At 36.5% G+C, this 24029-nt stretch overlaps 1 protein-coding gene across 18 annotated transcripts in view; it reads right to left on the bottom strand.

Moving 5' to 3' along the window:
* Window positions 1-24029, bottom strand: part of CEP170 (centrosomal protein 170) — a 129618-nt gene that overhangs the window by 83924 nt on the left and 21665 nt on the right. For all 18 annotated transcript variants that reach the window (XM_015127526.3, XM_077998185.1, XM_015127542.3 and 15 more), the window contains exons 2-4: window positions 17014-17159; window positions 13599-13688; window positions 4960-5038 (exon numbers count right to left, since the gene is read on the bottom strand). In XM_015127526.3, the coding sequence (XP_014983012.2) occupies window positions 4960-5038; window positions 13599-13688; window positions 17014-17118 (274 nt within the window). In that variant the 5' untranslated portion in view covers window positions 17119-17159. The remainder of the gene's footprint in view (window positions 1-4959; window positions 5039-13598; window positions 13689-17013; window positions 17160-24029) is intronic.

The following is a 24029-nucleotide window of genomic DNA, read 5'->3' as shown; positions in this document are numbered from 1 at the left end:
AATTTTAAGTCCTAAAGCTACCACTAAAACAACAACAAAAAATTATTGCTAATAAGCCAACAAAGGAGATAAAATGAAATAATAAAAACTATTCAAATAACTCAAATGAAATCAGAAATGGAGAAAAAGAAAACATAAAACTAATGGGCCAAACAGCATACAAATTTCAAGATGATACATTTAAACCTAACCACAGCAATTATCACATTAAATGTGAATGGCCTAAATCACCAAATAAAGGCAGAAATTATCATATCAGATAAAAAAGTAAGAACTACATGCTGCCTACTTTATATGTAAAGACAAACAGGGTAAAAGTTAAAAAATGTAAATAGACAAAAGAAAGCTAGAACAACTATGATATTAAGACAAACCAGATTTCAGAGCAAAGAATCTTATTATGGATAAAGTAGATCATTTCATAGCGATACAGGGGGATAATTCATCAAGAGAACATAATAATCCCAGTTGTCTATACAACTAATAAAAGAGCTGCAAGTGACAAAGCAAAAAGTTCTGCAAGAAGGAGGGGCTAACTTGGAATTATAGCCTGAGATTTCAATACCCCCTTCTCATTAATTGAAAGAGTAAGAAGACAATAGATCAGTAAAATACAGCAGACCTGAACACCCACCAAGCCAACCTGGCCTAACTAACATTTATAGAACATTCCAACCCCCAAAGAGCAGAATGCATATCCTTTTTAAGTACATATGGAACATTTACCAAGATAGAACATATTCTGGGTCACAGAACAAGTCTCAATGAATTCAAAAGGATTTGAGACATACAAAGAATGTTCTCTGCGCAAAATGGAATTAGAAATCAGTAACAGAAATATAGCGGAAAACTCCCCAAATATTTGGAAACTAAACAAACATATCTATGACTCAAAGAAAAAATCAAAAGGGAAATTAGAAACATTAAAGTAGAAATTGGGGTAAAATTGATAGCTCTAAACACCAGAACGAGAAAAGAAAGGTCTCAACTGAATGGCCTCAGCTCCTATCTAGGAGAAAGTTTAGAATAAAGATAACAGAAATCAAATAGAAAACAGAAAAATTGTGAAAACATGGTTAAGCCTAAAGCTGGTATTTTGAGATGATTCTTCCCATATTCTCCACAAAACCTGCTCTGCTACTGAGTTCTCTATCAGTTATTAAAATGATGCCTTCCTCTTTCATATTGCTTAGGCCTAAATTCTGGTTCATCCTTGATTCTTTCTCTTACTCTACATCCAATCTAATCAGAAAATTTTATTGGCTCCATCTTCAAAATACACACTGAATCATTTCTACCTCCAGATATATCACCCTGGTCCAGACCTCCTTTATTGTTCACCAGAACTACTGCAGTAGCCTCCTAACTGGTCTCTCTTTTCATACGCCTGCCCACTTCACCCTTAGTTTTCTTTGAACAAGAGTAGCCAGAGGATCTTTTTACACATATGTCATTTATCACTCCTCTGATAAAAAAAAAAAAACAAACCTCCAAAGACTACCCATTTCACTCAGAATAAGTCAAAATCCGTATAATATCCTATGACAACTGATATATTCTGACCCCTAATATATGCAAGTTCTTTGCTGGCTCCGACCACGCTGGCTTTTCAACGCTATCCTCCAATACGTCGAACGTGTCTCTGCTTCAAGCCCTGTGCACTGTACGCTCATCTGTTTGCAGGACAGTTTCTCCACATGTCCACATGGCTAACTTCTTTACTTTCTCCGCATCGTTGCCCCAGTGCTGGCTTCTCACTGAGGTCTTCATGAATATTCTTTTCAAAACTCTAACTTCCCACTTAGCAACACTAGCGCTCTGCCTCCCCCTTTCACACGCTTTTCCACAGAACTTACCATCCTCTAATACCCTCACTCTTAGTGTGTGTTGTCAGTCCCTTCAATCCCATTAAAGTGTAGGCTACAGGAGGACAGTGACTATGATCTATGTTATTCACCATTATATTCCCCCAAACCACTGGGACTATGCCTGGAACATAAGGGACATTTAATAAATAATTAGAAAATGAATAAACTTAGGTTTCCTTATCAGCCTCATTTTTGGCTACCTGAAGATGACCACTTTCTGGTTTTTCTTGATTACTGCAGCATTTTAGTACTCCTCATGAGTTTACTGTCATTTTTAAAGCTTGTATATTTCACTGAGTATGTGTTTCTCCAAATCATTTATTTCTCCAGTTAGAAAAGAGACTTATGTTGCCTAATTCTAGTCTCAATCCATGTTAAATTGCTCCTTCTAGTGCTGTAGCATTTTATTTTATTTTATTTATTTGAGACAGAGTTTCGCTCTGTCAACCAGGCTGGAATGCAGTGGCACAATCTCGTCTCACTGCAACCTCCGCCTCCAAGGTGAAGCAATTCTCCCTGCCTCAGCCTCCCAAGTGGCTGGGATTACAGGTGCCCGCCACCACGCCCAGCTGATTTTTGTATTTTTCGGTAGCGATGGGATTTCGCCGTGTTAGCCAGGCTGGTCTTGAACCCCTAACCTCAGGTGATCCACCTGCTTTGGCCTCACAAAGTGCTGGGATTACAGGTGTGAGCTACCGTGACCGGCCTGCTGTAGCATTTTAATTAAAATCGTTTTTCACTCCAAAGTATAGCAGTTTATAGATTGCCTATTAAGATTAATTTTAATTAGAATAAAGTACAAAAATGTCTTCTAACTAGTATAGCTAAATACAGACACAAGTAAATAAAATCTGCTTTTAAAATTACATATATAATATGATTTCTGCCACTATAACAGATCCTATTTTAAAATAATAAAATTATATGAGCCTCCTCTGGGCATCCAGACAGTAGTTATGGCTCAACATTAAGTGTACAACCCTAAGAAAGTCTTTGGGACAAAACATTTGTCCCAACAATTTTAGACAGACATATTATGACCTGGTATGTAAGAGAAAAATGTCAGTTTGCTGTTAAGAAAATGGTATACTATGTATAAAAGCATGAGGTTTCTTCCTCAATAGTTTCTTCTTGATATAAAATTCAAAGTTAACTTTACAGAGTTTTACTAAAACTTGAATTTCCTAGTATTTTCTCATGATTCAAAACAGTTGATGCCAAATGGATTAAAGGAGGTACCTAAATTCAAAATACACTTCTATTTGTTCTTGATGAAACTTAGGCTGGTAGAAAATGACAACCATTCATTAAGGCTTTAATGCTAATTCTTAATTATTTCACTGACGCATATTTTTTTAAAGACTTAAAATATACACAAGTATTACTATTTAATGGTTTGGCTTTTTGTATATTCCTTTGGCTCTATAAGCGTGAACATTATAAGGTATGCTACAAAACTTTCTTAGATTTAAACTTTAAAAAGTTGTAATATTATTTTTTGTAATTTTTTTGGGTTTTTTTTTTTGAGATGGAGTCTCGCTTTGTTGCCCAGGCTAGACTGCAGTAGCGCGATCTTGGCAAACTACAACCTCTGCCTCCTGGGTTCAAGCAATTCTCCTGCCTCAGCCTCTGGAGTAGCTGGGATTACAGGTGCGTGCCACCATGAACGGCTATTTTTTTTTTTTTTTTTGAGACGGAGTCTCGCTCTGTCGCCCAGGCTGGAGTGCAGTGGCCGGATCTCAGCTCACTGCAAGCTCCGCCTCCCGGGTTCACGCCATTCTCCTGCCTCAGCCTCCCGAGTAGCTGGGACTACAGGCGCCCGCCACCTCGCCCGGCTAGTTTTTTGTATTTTTTAGTAGAGACGGAGTTTCACCGGGTTAGCCAGGATGGTCTCGATCTCCTGACCTCATGATCCGCCCGTCTCGGCCTCCCAAAGTGCTGGGATTACAGGCTTGAGCCACCGTGCCCGGCCAAGAACGGCTATTTTTAAATTTTTTTTTGTATTTTTAGTAGAGACAGGGTTTCACCATGTTGATCAGGCTGGTCTCAAACTCCTGACCTCATGATCCACCCGCCCGGCCTCCTGAAGTGCTGGGATTACAAGTTTGAGCCACAGGACCTAGCCTATTTTTCATAAATTTCAAGGAACAATTTCATATAGTGTTAATACATTTACTTTGGACATCAACTCTATTTAGCTGAGACTACACTTTTTCTGCTACAGTGACAAAAGTCCATCCAAATTGCTATGCTTAATACATTCTTTATTACCAAAGTCCCAATAAAAGTAGTAATTCAAAAAAACTAAAACTCAAAAAAAAAATTCAGCATAATATGGAATAGCTGTATTTTAATTAAATGTACATAAGTCCTTTTTACAAAGCTTCTTGCCTACTATGAATGGAAATGTCTTCCTTCTTCTGCAATCATGCTCCTTCCCTTCACTAGAGATTCTTCACGCTACCCCATGCAATTTAATACAATCATGTTCTTGTTCAATTATTAGATTCCTAATTTTAAACATAAGAATTTTAAGTACACACTAAATGCATATTGTGGATTAATCAGAGAGTGTAGGTCTTTAGAAGACACAGGATATTGAAAAGTTTGTATTTAATAGGCAATATAGCTGTGATGCATAAAACAGTAACGGGAGAGATGGAAGGAAAAGTAGGTTTAAATTCTTACATTCATCCCAGGAGGCTGATTCATGCATCATGTTCTACCTGAAAGCAATCCCTAGGCCGGACTAAAATTAAACATTCCCCTGTCCTCTCCCCAGTTACATTCTTTGATGCTCAAATTATATATGCAATAGCACTTCAGTGAGACTGCTGCTGAAACTATATAAATAGAGAGAGAGAAAAAAAAAACAAAAAAACAAACGCTGAGTCCACCAACTTTTCCAGGATTATTTTTAGGAACAGGCATAATAACTAAAAATACATATGTATTTTAGTATAGGAAGGCACCCAATAAATAGAAATTCTGGCATATCTATATTGTGAATTGTGTTTCAAAAATGTTAATTTACACCACAGTAAACATATTTGAATAAACTTAATAAGTACATAAAACCATTTAAGGATATCATATCCAAATCTCAGCTTATCTTCAAGTTTCAAGGTGATATAAGTCTGTTCCGGAATCCTTACATCATTCACAAAAGTCTACAAGGAAACAAAAAAAGATGTTAGGTTACATATGAGGTATTAATTCTTACATTTTAGATAAGCAAATTCTCAAATCTGAGAGTTAAAAGTACGTATCATATGGTGGCTAATATAGCCTGAGTATCATAAGATGTGCCATGCAGCCTGTAGGATGAGAAATGATTTTATACTAAGCCTTTTATCTCTATTACTGGTAACACACAAAGAACCCAGTGCTGCCAAGATGAATTTAGGCATTTAGAATAGTTCCTAAAAATGGTGCCAAGAAAAGCTCCTATACTAAAGCTGGCAAACCGTAAAGGGTAAAATATTTAACTGTTAATATACCATCAGGGTTTGCTCGACCCAATTTTAGATTTTTGAGAAATTCTGACTATGTGTAAGCACTGACATTTCACTACTTTTAGTTTTGGAATTATTATAAAGAAGAAGAAGAAAATTTACTTTAAGAAAATAGAACAAAACTGAATTCAGTTTGCAAGTGTCATATGGGTCCTTTGGATCCTTTTAGGAATCTGAGATACATTATAAGGTTTCAGTGATCTTATTTTTCCGATATGTTGAAATTCTGCTATTTTATCATCCTAGTAACTATTTAATCTTTACTCATCAATTATTCCTAACAACGCTAAAAGTGACCCAAATAATAAGACAAAATAACAGAAGTAATAACCAACAAAAAATGTCGTAAGCCACATTTACTATTCTTTCTTCTCTCTCTCTCTCTCTCTCTCTCTCTCTCTCTCTTTCTTTCAGGGTCGCAGTGGTGCGATCATGGTGCACTGCAGCCTTGATTTTCCAGACTCAGGTGATTTTCCTACTTCAGCCTCCTGAGTAGCTGGGACTACAGGTGCATGCCACCATGCCCAGCTAATTTTTGTGTATTTTTTTTGTAGAGACAGGGTCTCCCTATGTTGTTCAGGCTGATCTCAAACTCCTGGGCTCAAATGATATGCCCATTTTGGCCTCCCAAAATGCTGGGATTATAGGTGTGAGCCACCATGCCTGGCCAAATTATATTTTCTAGTGGGCACATAAAAAAGGAAACAAGATAGAGGTGAGATTAGTTTTAATAATATATTATACATTTCACCTAATATATCCAAAACAGTACCATTTCAGCAAATTATCAATATAAAAACTAACAAGATAGTTCACATTCTTTTTTTTCCTTTTTTTGGTACTACATCTTTAAAATTTAGACTACTCCACATTTCAAGGGCTCAACAGGCACCCATGGTTAGTGGCTACTGTAGTGAAAAGCACAGACCTAGAAATATGATGCAATAGTGAAATAAATCACTATTTCATCATTCTTTAGTTATCTTACTGCAGTGGCCAAAATATTCATCATCTTTCCAAGAAGATATAAAAGACATCTGGAGCTACAATCTTAATACATTTTGGGGTTTCTTTTTTCACCTATTAAAGAGCACAGTTGAAAATTCAGAATTTCTGATTTAACATTCATAAAGGCAAAGAGAAGAAAACAGACAGGAAGATATTTCATAATTATAAGATAAACACAAGAGAGTGGGATTCTAGACTACGATAATGATGATAAAGCTGACAGCATAAGCAAAATTAGTAGACTCTGTGTCTTCAGATGAAGACAGTCACAGACACATTTTCTCTAATGCAAGAATCAATGAGAAAGAATGTTTCCACGGAAAAAAAAGAAATTTTCATCCAGTTAGTCATTCAGTAAGAATCATGCAGTATTTTTAAAAAAGAATACGAATGATTTTGGGTTTTGTGGGGATTTTGGCGGTTTCGTTTTTGGGGTTCTTTCTGAGACAGGGTCTCGCTCTGTCACCCAAGACGGAGTGCAGTGGCACGGACCATATCTCATTCTGAAGCCTCGACCTCCCAGGCTCAGGTGATTCTCCCACCTCAGCCTCCTCGGTAGCTGGGACTAGAGGCTGGTGCCACCATACCCTGCTAATATTTAAATTTTTTGTAGATGGGGTCTCACTATGTCGTCCAGGCTGGTCTTGAATTCCCGGGCTCAAGCAATCCTCCCGCAGTGGCCTCCCAAAGTGCTGGGATTACAGGCATAAGCCACTGTGGCCAGCCTCATTTTAAAAGAAGTGTCATATTTTACAAGCAATACTGACAGCCTTCTTTCTTTTTTTCACATCTGTGTTCCAATACTTATTTGACATAGTATGTAAGTGGACATATTCTCAACACAAGTATCTATACAAAGGTCACTAGAAGGAAAGAGATGATGTAGACATAAAATTACTGGATTGAGCTTCTAATTATTGTTTATAAATCTAAAAATAACAAATGTTTTGCAGTTATGGAGGAAAAAAAGATGGCTATCCTATTAACAAAATTATAAGCTGTTAAGGTTTTTTTTTTTTTGAGACGGAGTCTTGCTCTTGTCGCCCAGGCTGGAGTGCAGTGCGGATCTCAGCTCACTACAACCTCCGCCTCCCAGGTTTCAGCCACTCTACTGCCTCAGCCTCCCAAGTAGCTGGGATTACAGGCGCCCGCCACCAAGCCCGGCTAATTTTTGTATTTTTAGTAGAGATGGGGTTTCACCAGGTTGGCCAGACTGGTCTCAAACTCCTGACCTCAGGTGATTCACCTACCTCGGCCTCCCAAAGTGCTGGGACTACAGGCATGAGCCACTGCACCCAGCCAAAGTTTTTAAAACACTGTGTTTTGACCATGCAAGAACAAGAAGAACCAGAAATAATACACTAGAATCAACTGAAGACACACAGTACTTGAGATCTGGAATCAGCATTTATAAGACGGATATATGTTCCAGGTGAATACATGTCAAATGATGAGCAGTTAGTCGCATTCAAACAACACTGCCCATTTTGGGTAGTATATACCTTTAAACACCAGGGAAACATGGAAGAAAATTTGAGTATGTCATGTCTAATTTTTTATTAAAATTTCAAGTTGTTTTAATTACCCTTTTATTCTTAATTTTGTAAATTATTTGTACAATGTTTTTATTCTTTTGTAAATTATTTATACAATATGTTTTTATTCTTTTGTAAATTATTTGTACAATATATTTTTATTCTTTTGTAAATTATTTGTACGTATGTTTTTATAAAAAGGGTCCACTGGATACAGATGCTAAATGGTGATGACTATCTTTACTGGCTTACTTAGAGTTAAGGCCCTAGAATTTCCTCTAGATTTATAGAATACAGAACAAAAGTATGCTTAACTGCCTGTGCAGACATCAAATAAACACCCAACAAGTTTTTCTTTGATAAACTGAAATTTTAAAAATTACTTTATTCTTTCCTTTTTAATTCCAATTTTCCTTTTTAATTACTTTATTCTTTCCTTTTTAATTCCATTTTTATCATCTTCTCGATTACTAGATTTGAGATGGCCATAATAGCTTATTTGAGAAAACTGCCCTTCCATGGTGAGGAAGTGACAGTAAAATACATAAATGGATTAGGTTATTAAATCCTCAAATTCCTATGCATAAATAGCTCTTTGTAATATGCCATAAAATAACAGTTTTAAGTCTACAAAAGAAATTAGAAAAAGTTACAATCTTAGTTTCAAGCATATATATGGAGATAGTGGAATATCATGAAGACTCTAGATTGTATCTTAGAATGAGTTATGAGTTGTCCTAAATCACAAGCTTCCAACATGTTTTACAGAAAGGTTGAAACTGGAATACAAAGAAAATTCAAAGGCTTCTGAGACATAAACTCTAACTTCAGGTTCATTTCCAAAATGAAGATTTCAGAGTGTTTTCAAACTTATGTCTTGAGTTTACCAAAGTATTCGGAGGATACAGTCATGCATTGCTTAACAACGGGGAAACATTCTGAGAAACGCATCACAAAGTGATTTACTTCACTGTACGAACATTACAGAGTTTACGGTACTTCCACTAACCTAGATAATATAGCCTACTACACACCCAGGCTGTGTTGTATATCCCATTGCGCCTAGGGTACAAACCTATACAATACAGCATGTTACTATACTGAATATTGTATGCAATTGTAACACAGACAGGAATTTTTCTGCTCCATTATAATCTTATGGGACCACTGCTGTGTATGTGGTCTCCCATTATGGGATGCATGATTGTAATTACAAAACAGGAGAAATGAGGAAAATGATGAAAAAGGATGAAAGAAAATGTTAATTTACTAATGTCTGCTAGGCAAAAGATAAACAACTAGATACAGTATTGAAGAGGAGTGCTACAGCTCTGAAGTTCTGAGCCAATTTTATTTGAAACTATCTCTAATAACCGAAAACACCACATTCATTCAAAAGGCCTACGATGACCTAGAAGATCCATTTAAGTTTAAGACTGCATAACTCTCTTAAATATTAAACACCTGTTGCATGTTGAACATGTGTACTCGGCACTTTCAGAGATGAAGAAACATATAATTTTAACATGCTGCCATTTATGACAGAACTATTCCCTAAAGTCTAAAAAGGCTTAGGAAATATGAGCCAGACAGAGTTTCAGTTCACAAAAATGCAAGTGAAAACATCTGTGAGGAAACAGTCTCCTGAAGGTCTAAAATCACCATTGGAAGAGAGAAAATTTCAAAGAGCAAGAGGAAAAATCATTTAACTACAACAAATTTTAATAGCTTAGATACGGAAAAAAAATGAGTTTTGTTTCTTTGTCAGTGCCATTTGAACACACCTCTACCTGGTGGTGAGGAAAATGAGGCAAAGAGAATGAAGTAATCATCAAGAGCTTGGAGTACGGAAGTGGCAATGTTGGGATTCGAACTCAGCTCTCTGAACTACAAATCCTATGAGCATTCCACATCAAGAAAGATTAGGTGCCCAAGCTAAACCAGCTCCCCAAATTCCTCCATTCAAACCACTAACCCCACAGAAGCAAACCAAACTTAAATAAATACCTATTTAATTTACATACAACTAAATGACATAATTGATAGTATAAAATCATATAGCCAGCACACATTACATTGATGATCTGGGAAAGTGAACAGAGTACAACCACCTCAATCTCTGTGCCACCTACAAAAGCCTCCTTTCCTTCCCTAACCTTTCCTTTCAACCTTTAGTGAAGACCATTCTCTACTCTATACCACACAGGTCTGATGCTGGCAGGAACTCTAGTGTGCAAAGGGGACACAGTGTGGCTGGAACACAGACTGCTGATGGGGGCAGTACAGCAACAAATGGCAGGCTTGGAATGGCACAGGAAGGGTGTGGCAGAGGCCATGGTGGCTACCAGAGAACTGAAGGCAAACAGGGGTTCCCAAAGAAAGAGAACCTTCAATGGGCTTGCAGGAAAATGGCCCATGAAAATATCAGCAACAGAACCGACTGCAGCTTTCTCAGGCAGAACAACCTCATTTCCGGCGGCAATTCCATAAATTGTAGATCTAGGTCCCTTGGGAGTGTGTTCTGGGATAGGGTGAAAGGGGACAGCAGTGCAAATGATCATCTTTACGTTGAATTTAGTTGGTAAGTGATTTTTCTAAACAGTAACAGTGAATTCTTTGAAAAGTGTATGGGCTACAGGGTGCTAACCTTGTCTTTGCTGCTTTTCTTACCATGATAAAAATAACTTACACTTACTGAATGCTTACTATGTACTATTGTGTTTAAAATTATTAGCTTATTTATATCTTCACAACATACACAACACACTCACACAACCTGTGAGTACCATTTTATTATTTCTATTTTTAAAAAATTGAGGAATAGGGAACTTAGGTAACTTGTCCAAGGTGACGTCAAAGCTGGGTCCATAACCACTACACTGTGTCCCCTACCTCCAAAATTTATACTTTTAACCTGATACTTAAAGTTCTAGAATAACATGGATAAGAATAGTAAATAGTCTGTGAATAATAGTCTACAAGTTCTCTTATGACTAAAATGCATGACAGTTGGTACTTCCTAGACTTTTGACATGCTTTGGCGGCTAAAGGCCTTTATGGCATGTTTCTTAGGCTGTCATTTGGGTAACAGTATATTTGTAATTTATGTAATGCTTTAAAGTTCTACACTAAGCACACACTCAAATGTACTGTTACATTTAATCCTTATAACAACACTACAGAACAGGAATTATTTCATCCCTTAATAGCTGAAGCAAGATTCTGCACTGCATCTTTGCTTTCATAAACTTCAACTCGTAACACATTCACACACTTTGGAAGGGAGTATATATGAGGAAACTGAATTTCAGAGAGATTAAGTGATTTGTCCCAGGTTACACTGCTGATAAATAACATATCTGAGTTTCAAATCCTGGTACTGATTTCTAACTCAAAATGCAGATGTTGCTCTCCAGGAGTTAGTATCTTTCACAATATTATTGAGTATAATCAAATTATAAGAAAGATATCATTCATATTTCACCTGATTATTTTTGGAACCAATGCCAAGTAATTTCCATATTTGATCATAGTCTTTTAAAAGACTAAAATGCTGATGTAATTCCCACTTACTATTTTCCAAAATAATAATGTAAAGACATACAGACTACCACTGTTCATCTGTCGTCAAGATGAAACTTTCTAGACTTAAAGACAATATAACATTGTTAAAATAATCCACACATAGAAGTTAAAATTTTTCACTATAAATTCTTCAAGTAGAAAATTAATTCAATTCCACTCAAAGCAGATGGACTGGGTCCGTGCACTGTGCAGAACTCTCTGCTGGGCACTGTGTTCACGGGAGCAGAAGGCACAGGAACTTATTCAGCAGCTCCTAATTCAGCACAGCTACAGAGGTATAAAAGTAGATTTAATACCAGGCTCATCAAGCACACAAAGGCTTATGGGTGTGAAGAAGGAAGACAGAAATTCTAGCAAAGAGGAGTTGAGAATCAAAATTGCTAACATTCATGCCTAATGTTACAACAGTTTCTACCTACTTTGCCCATCTCTGTTAATTTTAACCCTTTCAACATGTCAACATCAGCAGGTTAAAATTCCTAAGTAAACGGGCCTCTGTTTCATCTCTTCAAAAAGAAGTCGAATTTGAGCTTTACTTTAAAAAATGTGTACAACTTTTATGAATGGCAAGGGAGATGGGAGAAATAGTAGACTGAAGAAAATCTAACAAGTTATTTGAAGAAAGACATAGTATAGCAGGAAGACTGCTGTTTTGGAAGAAGAGCAAGGGAAAATGTAATGATGGAGCATCAATCTGAAAAGGAGAATAATGCCAAATGTGAGAGTTCTCAAGGCAGACATGAAGAACGTACACTTAACTTTATGTGCTTTGAGAAAAAAAAAAGGCTTGAATAAAACAAAGAAAAAAAAAAGTCTTGAATAAAACCAACAGAAAAACATGCCTACAAAAAATTTGTATTTATCTCAAAGAATAAATATAAAAGTCCTTCAGTAGCAGGTCAATTCAGAATTGGTAAAAAAAAATGTATTACCATATTTGCCACATTTCTGCATATTCTTGTATACAATGTTTGATGCACATTTGAAAAGCATGAGTAGCCTGAAGCAGTTGGGATACACTTATTTCTGTTAAATTCACTTCAAGAATTTCAATAGCACAGACATGAACACCACAGTATTTGCTTGTGTTTGCAGAACCATAAGAAAATGAAGAAACTGAAATAAGAGAAATAATTCAATACTTTAGCATTCTTTTTAGTTTGTGGCTACTTATATTATGCCAAATTTAGAAAGACCAAATGAAGAAATAAGAAAAAATTCACTTCAGTAACACAAAAATATATTCAAAGTATGAATTCCAAGAATAATGAACACTGGTGTTTAGATAATGTACTGTATTTGTGAAGGCAAATGGTTGTGTTTCACCTTTTTTACTCTAGCAGAGAAAGCTGTCTACTCTCCGGCACCTTTCCATCTTTCTTTTCTTTTTTGTTTTTTTTTTTTTTTTTGAGACGCAGTCTCACTCTGTCACCCAGGCTGGAGTGCAGTGGTGCCATCTTGGCTCACTGCAACCTCTGCCTCCTGGGTTCAAGTGACTCCCCTGTCTCAGCCTCCTGAGAAGCTGGAACTACAGGCGTGCACTACTACGCCCAGCTAACTTTTGTAGTTTTAGTAGAAACGGGTTTCACCATGTTGGCCAGGATGGTCTTGAACTCCTGACCTCAGGTGATCTCCCCACCTTGGCCTCCCAAAGTGCTGGGATTATAGGTGTGAGCCACCGCGCCTGGCTCCATCTTTATTTTCTAAAGTTAACCACTACGTCTCTGTCCTTAAGAGTACTTTTTTGCATTCTTACTGCCATGACTTTGTACCGTTTTCCCTCATATAAATTACAGCCATATAGTGAAGTCCAGCTTAGGTTCCAGCTTCTTAAAGAAGTCTTCTTTAGCCATCACAGACAATGACAACCACCTTCTGGACTCATCTGCTTATACAGTTTCTTTGGAATATGGGCTAGTTTCATATTCTACTGGATGGCCCCCAAAGTGCTATGTACCTGATAAGCATTTAAAAATAAAATACAAATTAAAGATAAAGAAAATGTAGCTAGGAAATGTAATCTGATTTTTCTTCTTACAATATTAAACAAATGTTCAAAGACAACAAAAAATAAACCCTTAACTTACCCCATTTAGACTGCCCAAATCTTTCACTAAATGTTCATCCGTAGAGGCATCATAGTTGATGACAGCATGTTGCTTATCCACACTACGAGACTGAAAGAAATTTTTTAAGTTAATAAATACAAGAAAATACTAGAATAAATACCAGTCACATTTTGGCTAGATACTAGCATTAAGAGAACAGTAAATATACAGAAATATCAAAGTTAATGTGGATTAAATGATATTAAAATAGTGCCACTATACAACAAAAATTTCTAGCATCACTCCCCAAAGAGGAAAGCATTGAATTTGAAAGATATTCTTTTCTACTAAATTCACATGTTCTACTATTGAGAATTTACATCAGCTGACTTTGTTGAATGTATTAATTTTTTAAAATTTAAAACAGCTATAGAGAAATCATGTGAATTATAATTTTACCATGTTTTATATATCTTATTGTAAAAAAATTTACCTTGTAGGATTTTCTTCTTTCAAAACTAAAAATGAGCATAAACTATATAAAGAGTCCAAAGACTTAGAGGAAAAGGGACACACTATGATATGTTTCAGAGCAGAATTATCTTCACTTAAAATATGGGTTCTAAAGCTGGAATTCACGGGACAGCTCTAAGAGGGAAAAGGACTGGAAGTCAAAAAAAAGTATTTTAATGGCAAACTGTGGTTTTTGAAAATTGCTTTTAAGTTTCTTTTAAAGTTTTCTCTGTCTTTCTCTAAGCTCTGGTGCAGATGGAAGCACCCGAAAGAAGAACTATAAGCCTGTGGAAGCTGGTATTGAAAGGAAATATCATTATAGTCACAGAAGAAACAGTCTGTGAGCCAATGAATTGGAACTTGATCACCGTGTATTACGGGGTTACTGTGTGAACCCTGGTATACTAAAAGCAAAGGGAGTATCAAAAATGGGGAACAGACATGACTTCCAGTTTCTGGTTCAACATGCAAAGAATTTGAAGTCATCACTCCCATCTTCCTAGTAAGAAAAATGTTGAACAAACTGAAAACCAAAAACTCATCTTAACTTTTATCAGAGACTTGAGGTCACAAGGCAAACGATCACCCTGAAAAGTAGAGAGACAAGCAAATACAGAGAGAATCACAGCTTGCCAGGAGCAGAAGCCACCGTGAGACACAGCAACCAGTAGGCCAACTTAAAGGTGAAGTGATTAATTGCTGAAGACTTGAGGGTGGACCAACTTGAGATTTTAAAAAACTCCTGCATTAAATCTAAAAATTACTTAAAATTCATTTTTGCCTTGTTTTAAATTTTTTTTTTCTTCTGGTTAAGCTAATGAAATACTAAATTCAGTTCTTAAGTTGGTAAGAAGCAACATAGCACCACTCAGCAAAATAATTTCACCACATTGTTGATTTATCAAGTTGATCTAGTCTAAGGATAAAACCTCCAAATGTTGTAAGAGAAGTGAGATTTCAAGTACATGTAGGCTCTCAATAAATACTTAATGGATCCTCATAAATAATCTGTCTCTGAGGAAAAGAGTACACAGAAAAAGGGCAGAAATCCTTTGGACAATGGACTGAAATTCAAAGAAAAAAATCAAATTAGAGTTGAGAAAAGGTAAATTCCAAAGTAAAGAGAAACGTTACTATTAGATACAAGAATAAAGGAGTCGAACGGCTGCTCATGGAGCCAGAGAATGGTGGCTTTCAAAGGAGTGTGATAAACACAGATCAGGGATATTGAGAAAAAATGATTTGGGGAGGATACTTAGGACAGGCTGCTTCGCTACGTCTACAACTTGTTTGAAATCTGGAATATCCTTAATCTACAGTGTACCCTGCCCTCCAACTGCTTATGGTGAACACTGACAGTACATAAACACCTACAGCAAGAGATAGAGCACTCTTACGACAAGAGAACAACAGAGTCCACTGAGTCGAGTGAGACGCCATTACAACTCCGGGGATTAGGGAGTGAGGAGTGGGCCTGTTATGTGGGATCCCAAGAATACATCGTTTGTTTGTTTAATAAAGACAGTAACAACTTTTCAAGAAGAGTAGTCAGGAACTCAAGGCAAAGAAGATCAGTTTAGTATTCACAGAATAAGACAATCCCATTTGTGTAACTATTTTTTAAACTAAGCAGCCAATGAAAAAAAAAATCCTATGTTTTTAGTTATCATGAAATGTATATAAAGTATCAATGTGTTTCAGCACCCACCACAGGAATTAAGCAGAAGACCAAGATTACAGAACATAATATGTAGTGACTGGGTCAAGGAAAACTGAGGGAACAGGAAGAGTATATAATGGATATCTAACCACTTAAGCATTAATCTGTTTTCATTTCTACATAATCAAATTCACATTTCCTCTAAATTAAGCTGAACCAGAAGGTGCATGACAACTTGATGTTCACAACCCATTTGGATATTTCAATGAAAATTTAATAAAAATCCCTCAGAAATATGTAATTTAAATCCTAACAGACTGCTAACTTCATCACGTTTCTGATACTAACGGGAAAATCTTAGCTGATCTGAGCGTAAAACTGCAAAGACAGACAATTTTGACCAGGCCTTTTTTCCTGTTAAACTTCTGGCCAAGAATGAAAGACTCTAGTCCCTGTCGTTTTATAGCAGGGGTGTCCAGTCTTTTGGGTTCCCTGGGCCACAATGGAAGAAGAAGAACTGTCTTGGGCCACACATAAAATACACTAACAAGAGCTGATGAACTAAAAAAAAAAAAAAATTACAAAAAAAAACTCATAATATTTTAAGCAACTTTATGAATTTGTGTTGGGCCACATTCAAAGCCATCCTGGGCCCAGGCTGGATGAGCTTGTTTTATAGTGTTTTCCCTGAAGACTATGCCTCCTCCGTCTGATTCTAACTCCTAGAGACCCTCTTCCTGAGGCTGTGTACTCTTGAGGATCTATTTTACTTGGAGTAACTTATGGTAACTTTTATACTATCTGTATGTATCACATAACATCACATTGTATACCCTAAATATACACAATAAAATTTGCTTTTAAAAATAGTCAACAATTTTTACTTATGCTTGAACTCCTGGCAGGCATCATAATGAACATCTCTAAAAGTGCTGAAACTAATTTCCTTTATCACTGAAGTATCAGTGATCAAAATTCAGTTTTACTCCATGCTGTGCTGATTTTTGCAATGTCTTATTTTAAAAGTGTATAATGTGAAACTTTCCACTTACTAATAAACTTCCTTATTCTGAGAACTTACTTTTCAAAATAGAATCCTCAAGACTTAGAACTTTTTTTTAGATGGTTCAAGGGGACAAAAAATTAATTAGAATGATAGCTGGAGCTAAAAGGAGAGAAAGTTCAAATCTAAATAGCACTGTTTTCTAAAGGAGTAGAAAAAGATTATATACCAATCTCAAGTTTTGAATAAACACATATAGAGAAGGCTGACAAAATTACCTGCAACATGAGCTCACAGTCATCTCTTCCAACAAAAATCATTTCTCGCGGCAGCCTGTGGCGAGTGCCTCCACTGCTCACCAAAAACCAGGATGTTAAGCTCATTTTCTGCTTAGCTTCTAAGTCTTTGGCAAAGCTACGTCATCCTGAAGAGAAACATGAAGAAAAATATACATTCAGATATTTTCAGCTTTAGTGGGCTATTCACCAAACACTGGAAGGCCTAAGAATAGAACTGCATTCATTCACATTTATACTAAATGAACTGTCCACAGGTTCCAGGAAATATACACATATATACTAAATTCTCATCAGTGAAGTAAGCCCACAGAATTGACTAAGAGTACAATTAAAAAGGAAGAGATTAAAGTAATAAGTAGGTTATAGTTTTCATACTTCTGAAAGCCTTTTAGCATAGTTTATAAAGGTCTATAATCCTCAAGTAAATGCTCATGTTAGCATCATGTTAGCATCAGAAAAACAGCAATACTGTACCAATAAATGTCTTAGGTATAAATGGTTTGAGAAAGACACAATGAATTCAGTGAGTATATATGATACCTGATTAAGAACTACGTTGACCAAATAAACTGCTCCTTTGTCTACCAAGTGTAAACTACAGAATGCAATTTCAATTTCTTTTTCCTCACGTGTACTTTATTTTCTTAATACATTTTCCTAGGGCAGCAATTCTGAAACATTCTGTTCTTGGGACTCTTTTAAACTCTTTAAAAAATGAACTCTAAAGAGCATTTGTCTACATGAGCAATACACACACATACATATATATATATTTTACATATTAGAAATGAAACTGGTATTTATTAATTCATTTAAAATAACAATAATCCAATTTCATTTTAAAATTACTAACATTTCTATGACAAAGTAACCATATTTTCCAAAACAAAAATAAGAAAGGTAGCACTATTTTACATTTTTCAAATCTCTTTAATGTCTACCTTAAAAAAATAAAACCTGATATCAGCTTTGAATTTAATCCATTGCCATATACTGCTTAATTTAATGATATATAAAGAAAACTTGGCTTCATACAAACAAGCAGGTGGAAAAGGGAGAGGTATTTTAATACGCTTTTCAAATAATTGTAATTATTTAGTAATTTCTTTGATACTACATAAAAATTATACAAGCAGTAGTTTCTTGAAGGTTATTTGCAATATGGAATCTGAAACCATATTAATGAACTTTTCACACAATTTTATATAAAAATCCATCTCATGGCTGGGCGGGTGGCTCATGCCTATAATCCCAGCACTTTGGGAGGCCGAAGTGGGCAGATCACCTGAGGTCAGGAGCTCAAGACCAGCCTGACCAACATGGAGAAATCCCGTCTCTACTAAAAATACAAAATTAGCTGGGCGTAGTGGCGTGAGCCTATAATCCCAGCTACTTGGGAGGCTGAGGCAGGGGAATCACTTGAACCCGGGAGGCAGAGGTTGCTGTGAGCTGCAATGGTGCCACTGCACTTCAGTCTGGGTGACAGGGCAAGACTCCGTCTCAAAAAAAAAAAAAAAAAAAAAAAAAAAGAAAGAAAAGATAGACAAATAGATCAATGGACCAAACACATGGATAAAACTGAAACCTGGTTAGTAGTTTCTTCAGTAGCCAAGGCACATGATTCAACTCAGGTTCCTCTAAATGGTGGGAAAGGAGCCTTTGAGTTTCCAACTTGTATAGAATATGACCAAGGTCTTAACCAGATGTGATAGCAGGTACATTTCTTTCCAGAATTTCTGGATTAGTCAAATAGACATGGGTTTTAGAGTATACTTCCTGAGTTAGATTACCAGTCCCTCATGCTTTCTAAATGACTGCAAAAATATATGCATTATGTTTCTGCATTTCAGGTATCCCACCTGTAAGAAAAAAAAAAAAAAAAAGCCAAGAAGATATCATCTAAAGATGCAATTGACAGAAATCATCTGAAGTGACTATTTTGGAACTCTGGCATATAGTAAAAGAGGGTGATAAATGTCACGGAATTTCCATCTTTCATGGTAGCAGCTATCACTCATTCCACAGCCACAACCCCAACAGCTCCATGAAGCAGCCTGGAGACAGCCTCCTGCATTCCTAGTGTGGCTTCCTGGAGCCAAGGTACACAAAAAGGACCTAGTCTTCCAAATACTGGATTGCATGATCTCATTGCTGCTTTTGATTACTGAGGAACCAACACAACAGCAGGCCACCAGTACTTTAATACCCACAGGTCTAAGAAACTTCCAAGGAATTTATTATATAAAGACAATGTATGTGTGTTTTGTTTTTCTTTCTCCTTTTTGAGGTCAGATTTTTTTTTTTTTTTTTTTTTTTTGAGACGGAGTCTTGCTCTGTCACCCAGGCTGGAGTGCAGTGGCCGGATCTCAGCTCACTGCAAGCTCCTCCTCTCGGGTTCACGCCATTCTCCTGCCTCAGCCTCCCGAGTAGCTGGGACTACAGGCACCCGCCACTTCGCCCGGCTAGTTTTTTGTATTTTTTAGTAGAGACGGGGTTTCACCGTATTAGCCAGGATGGTCTCGATCTCCTGACCTCATGATCCGCCCGTCTCGGCCTCCCAAAGTGCTGGGATTACAGGCTTGAGCCACCGCGCCCGGCCCGAGGTCAGATATTTAAAGCAATATTTATTAGGTCAATAGCTGACCACAGAGGAAACACAAGAAACTTCAGTGCCCACATATAACAAAAACTACACACCTTGCAAAAACTGTTTACAAAAGTCACAAACAGATAATCACTTCAACCCTGAACAAGTAAGATTCAGCAATCCCTGGAGAGTGCAAGAATTACATTTCTGGATGTACTACAACATAATTTTTAAAAGGTCTAGTTCCCACCAGGCATGGTAACCGATGTATGTAATCTCACCACTTTGGAAGGTGGAGGAGGGAGGATTCCTTGAGCCCAGGAATTCAAGACCAGCTTGGGTAACATAATAAGACCTCACATCTATGAAAAATTAAAAAAAAAACAGCTGCGCATGGTGGCATCCAAGAGGTTGAAGCTGCAGTGAGCCATGATCAAGCTCTGCACTCCAGTCTGGACAAAAGAGTGAAACACTGCCTCAAAACAAATGAATAAATAAAAATAAGATAAAAAGTACAGTTCTCAAAAAATAAAAAATAACATAACGAAAATAAAGAAACAACAAAAAAGATTTGATAGAATCTCTCCTGTTAACGCCCATTGTAGTTATTAGTCGAAGGTGTTACATCAACTATCTACTGTCTTAAATATGTTGAATGAGCTAAAGAAAACCATCAACAAAAAAATTAGCAAAACAGCGTATGAGAAAAATGAGAATATCAGTAGGAAGACAGAAATTATGAAAAGGAACCAAACAAATTCTGGAGCTGAAAAGCAGAATAACTGAAGAAAAACTCATTAGAGGGGCTCAAAAGCAGATATGAGCAGGAGTTAGAAAGGTTCAGTGAACCTGAAGATAAGAACACTGAGGTTGTTTTATCTTCAATATGAGAAGTAGAAAAACAAATGAAGTAAAATGAACAGAGCCTGAGGCACCAGCAGGATATCATCAAACATACTAACATATACATTATAGGTGTCCCAGAAGGAAATATGACAGAAAAGTATTTGAAGTCTTAATGGAAAAATACTTCCAAAATAAATCAATACATACATCCTAGAAGCTCAATAAACTACCAGCAGATAAACTCAAAGAGCTCTACACAAAAAACATTACAATCAAATTGTCAGAACCTAAAGAAATAGAAAGAATTTTGAAAACAGTGACATAAGTGACTCTTCATGTACAATGGAGCCTCAGCAAGATATACAGCAGATTTCTTCTCAGAAACTATGGAGACTAGAAAGCAGTGGGATTGACAGTGGGAAAGGAGAAGAAAAAAAGACTGTCAACCAAGAATTTTATACCCAGCAATACTGTCTTTCAAGCATATATATATATATATATATATATATATATATATATATATATGTTTTAAAGCAAGCAGAAATTAAGATATTTCTAGTGAAACAATAGCTGACAGTTTTTGGTTTTTTTTTGTCAGCACAGTGCCCTACAAAAAATGTGAAAGACATTCCGGCTGCAATGAAAGGACACTAGACAGTAACTTAAAACTGTGATAAAAATTTTTAAAACCACCGATAAAGGTGTCTATAAAGGTAAATGTAAATCCACTGTTTTCATACTTTTCATATGGTTTGTAACTTCTGTTTTTCCTATATGGTTTAATAAGCAAATTCATAAAGCAATAATTATAATCTGTTACTGGAAAGGGAATGTATAAAGGTGTAATTTGTGACAATTATAATATTACAGGGGAGGAACGGAGATGTACACAAATGAAATATTTGTATACTCTTGAAACTAAATTGATATATTCAAACTAGGCTTATAAGTTTAAGATATTAATTGGAATTGCCAAGGTAACCACTAAGAAAATACATTAAAAATATACAGTAAAAGAAAGAAAAGGGAAATCAAAATGATACACCACAAAAAGTTAAATATTTAAAAAGACAATAATAAAGGAATAAAAGAAAAAAACACATAACATACAGAAGACAAACAGATCAATGACAGAATTAAAACCATCTTTATGCTGAGTGTGGTGGCTCATGCCTGTAATTCCAGCACTTCATTTAAAGTGATTAATAATATAACTAAAGCAAACCCCCAAATTTTTCCATTTTTCCATATCAGCAATCCTCACTGTCTTTTCTTCTTCTTCTTCTTTTTTTTTTTTTTTTTTTTTTTTTTTTTTTTTTTTTTACTGAGACAAGATCTGGCTCTGTATTGCTCAGGCTGGAGTTTGGTGGAAATATCTCAGCTCACTGCACCCTCCAACTCCCAAGCTCAAGCTCCGGACTCCCACCTTACCCTCTTGAGTAACAGGGACTACAGGTGTGCACCACCACACCCAGCTAATTTTTGTATTTTTTGTAGAGACGGGGTTTTGCCATGTTGCCCAGGCTGGTCATGAATTCATGAGTTCAAGCAATCCACCTGCTTCAGCCTCTCAAAGTGCTGAGCTTACAGGTGTGAGCCACCATGCCTGGCCTTCAGTGTCTCTTCTAATACTGTAGTACTTATTCTTGAAAGCGGACTAGCCATAATACAAAATTTTATCAGTCTCTATCTTCTGTGCTTATTAATTTAAGCATTTAGGAAATCTCAAAGAGTATGAGAAGGTACAAAACTAACAGATTTGCTTTTCAATAAGTTTATTCCCATTCCCCCAGGGCACAGTTAGCCATTCTTGTCTCTGTAATCCCACAATATTTTGTTCAAACATTTATTATGCTAGAATTTAAACTATGATTTTTTGCATTAATAATTATATACTGTAACAATATGATTACACCTCAAGTTGATGAGCTCTTTGAAGGCAGCACAACTGTCTTCCTCCATCCTCCCTTCTTTCAACAGCTATTGAGAAGCCTGCAGAATCCAGGCACTTTTGAGGATCAAGGACACACAAAGATAAAACAAAAAAATCTTGCCTCAAGGAACTCACTACTGCAGGGAACGGTAGTTAGTAGATGCCACGACAGAGATAAGCCTAGGGTGTTACTAGAACAACAGGAGGTTGTCATTACTCCGGACATGGATGGTGACAGTAGGGATGGTATCATTCTAAATCAGCACAGAGTTGAAATACAGAAACATTTTTTCATCACTGTATCCCTTGAGCCTACCCCAATGTTTCATCTACAGTGAGCATTTGACAAGCTATTTTCAATGAATGAGTAGCTTTGGACCAGCTACAAGTCTTGAAGTGAGGATAACCTAGAAATCTCCAGGGGCAGGAGGTGAAATTAATCATCTAACCTTCGACAGCAATTAAATCTAGCCATTAAATCCTAGTTATAGTCCTCTTCGGTTGTCTCTTTCTTATTCTTTATCTTTCTGTCACATAAAGCTGTTTTCACCAGCGATCTGAGAAAAGTTTAAAGCTCAGACACTTGGGTGTCAGACAGATGTGAACACTGGCCCAGTATCATAGTTCCATTTACGTGGAACTATCATTACATTTACATTTAAAGCTATCATTAACTTTAAAAACTGACTTTCCTGCTAAATCAGAGTTCTTTTCATGATTTAATGGACTAAAATGTTAATAATCTAAGTTTTACATTCTAAATAAACATGAAACAAAGAAAAACTCTGCAGTTATTGAGCAGAGCACACAGGTTTCAAAAATATGTACATTTTACAGCAAATACTTTAGGCTGGGCGCGGTGGCTCACGCCTGTAATCCCAGCACTTTGGGAGGCTGAGGCAGGCGGATCACGAGGTCAGGAGATCAAGACCATCCTGGCTAACACGGTGAAACCCTGTCTATACTAAAAATACAAAAAATTAGCTGGCACGGTGGCGGGCGCCTGTAGTCCCAGCTAACTGGAAGGCTGAGGCAGGAGAATGGTGTGAACCTGGGAGGTGGAGCTTGCAGTGAGCTGAGACCTTGCCACTGTGCACTCCAGCAGGGGAGACAGAGCGAGACTCCATTTCAAAACATAGATATATATATAAATATAAATATAAATATAATATTTACATAAAAATTAATATATAATATATATATTTAAAACGTTGTTCCTAGTCACATATCATTTAAATTGAGGAACGATGGCAAGAGGGGTCTGAATGATGTTAATTACTATAATACTTAAGTCAAGACAGGCAATAATAAACAGTGCACTTGATATATGACAGCATTACAAGAGAACTACAAAATAGTGCACCACATCACCCATAAAAAGAAACTGGTTTACTCAGATTATTAAGCCTCAGAAAAAATCATTGTTATATAAATGACAGTCAATGTATACAATCACTTGAGCTAAAACACATGTTAAGGGCAGTCTATCCTTATGCCCTGGCAATTGGCTGGCTGATTCATCACCAGATGGCTTTACAGAGAATAAACCTCCTCTTACCCCACAACTCCTGCTATTGCAGAGAAAGAAATAGCTGGCCTCACCTTAGGACTCTGAGTCTACACAGTAGA

The sequence above is a fragment of the Macaca mulatta genome, chromosome 1 (assembly GCF_049350105.2).
Source record: "Macaca mulatta isolate MMU2019108-1 chromosome 1, T2T-MMU8v2.0, whole genome shotgun sequence".
In the NCBI taxonomy this organism is placed as follows: Eukaryota; Metazoa; Chordata; class Mammalia; order Primates; family Cercopithecidae; genus Macaca; species Macaca mulatta.
The sequence above is the reverse complement of the archived record's forward strand: the minus strand, read 5'-3'. Positions and strand labels throughout refer to the sequence as shown.